Source organism: Austrofundulus limnaeus, unplaced genomic scaffold (assembly GCF_001266775.1).
Source record: "Austrofundulus limnaeus strain Quisiro unplaced genomic scaffold, Austrofundulus_limnaeus-1.0 Scaffold2287, whole genome shotgun sequence".
Lineage (NCBI taxonomy): Eukaryota > Metazoa > Chordata > Actinopteri > Cyprinodontiformes > Rivulidae > Austrofundulus > Austrofundulus limnaeus.
The window spans coordinates 10972-12082 of record NW_013954689.1 but is presented as its reverse complement, the minus strand read 5'-3'; the positions used below and the strand labels follow the sequence as shown (position 1 = coordinate 12082).

The 1111-nt window shown below is 38.6% G+C and overlaps 1 protein-coding gene across 1 annotated transcript in view; it reads right to left on the bottom strand.

The window, feature by feature from the left end:
• Positions 1–1111, bottom strand: part of LOC106537387 (CD97 antigen) — a gene marked incomplete at its 5' end in the record, with an annotated part of 22892 nt that overhangs the window by 11017 nt on the left and 10764 nt on the right. The window contains 3 exon segments of the mRNA XM_014034770.1: positions 246–436; positions 510–629; positions 725–878. Coding sequence (XP_013890224.1) covers positions 246–436; positions 510–629; positions 725–878 — 465 coding nt within the window.

The following is a 1111-nucleotide window of genomic DNA, read 5'->3' as shown; positions in this document are numbered from 1 at the left end:
ACCTCTAGTAATATATTTACTGAGAAAAATGTTGACGTGTTCAATACTTATTTTACCCGCTGTATATCATCTTTTAATATAAAAGGACTTAAGAYCTGTTATTTTTACTCTTGAAGTACAAGACTGGTTGGGAGTTTAAGTGCAAAGATGAGTATTAATTTTGCAATTTTATTTGAATTTTTTTGTTCATAACACTCCAAAGATGTAGCACTTCGGTGTAAAAGAAATGAAAGGGGCTGGACTACCTGTAGGTGTGTGAAGGTGATGTTGACAGGACTGCTCAGGTTCTGGGTGGACGGATTAGAAACCACAACAGACACAACTTTAGAGAAAACCTGGAAGGACACGTCTTCTTCAGCTTTTTGGAGCTTCTCAAAAGATCTGTTCATAGATCCCTCAAGGTTCTTGTAGCTTAACAATGCAGCGAGCGCAAAACCTGTAAAGACACACTCAGAATGAGATCATGTCTTTGTATGAAGACCAAGTTCATTTATTAAAACAAACTTTACCAGGATATGGTCCTGTCCCTAGTGCTGTTGACCAATCAGTGCTCAGACTAGTGCTTCCACTGGTCAAATGGAGAGGTCCAGTTGGTCGACTTTTCCCTTTTCTTACAGCAATCTGTGCAACTGTTCAAGCAGATGTATCAAATAATGTTAATGCCTTAAAGATTTATCATCATGAGAGGAATTAAATTACGAGTCTTCAGATTAACGTGTATTACCCGTCTCCTTGGTCTCCATCTTGGTGGTGTTGACTTTGAGCTGAGGACCAATCAGTAAAATGGAGTTCTCCACAGCTCCGAGCAGCCCGCTCACACCTTTACTGCTCCCCACGGGTCCGGGGGACAGAACCTCATCAGTCGCCGTCAAAAGTTTCTGTTGCAGAGTATATGAGGAGAATTCAGAAAGCTGCAAAACCCATTTCATATATTAGGTCATTCGTGAAATATCTCCATAGCAATTTTTTCCTTTAACCCCCTTTTTTTTCCTATATACTTTAAAGTCATTTTTTTTTTAGATTTCAAGACAGCTTTAAAGGTTTAGTGCTCAAAAAGTGATGAAACAACACACTTTTTATGATTCTTACTAAGCAACACTATAAAAAAGAC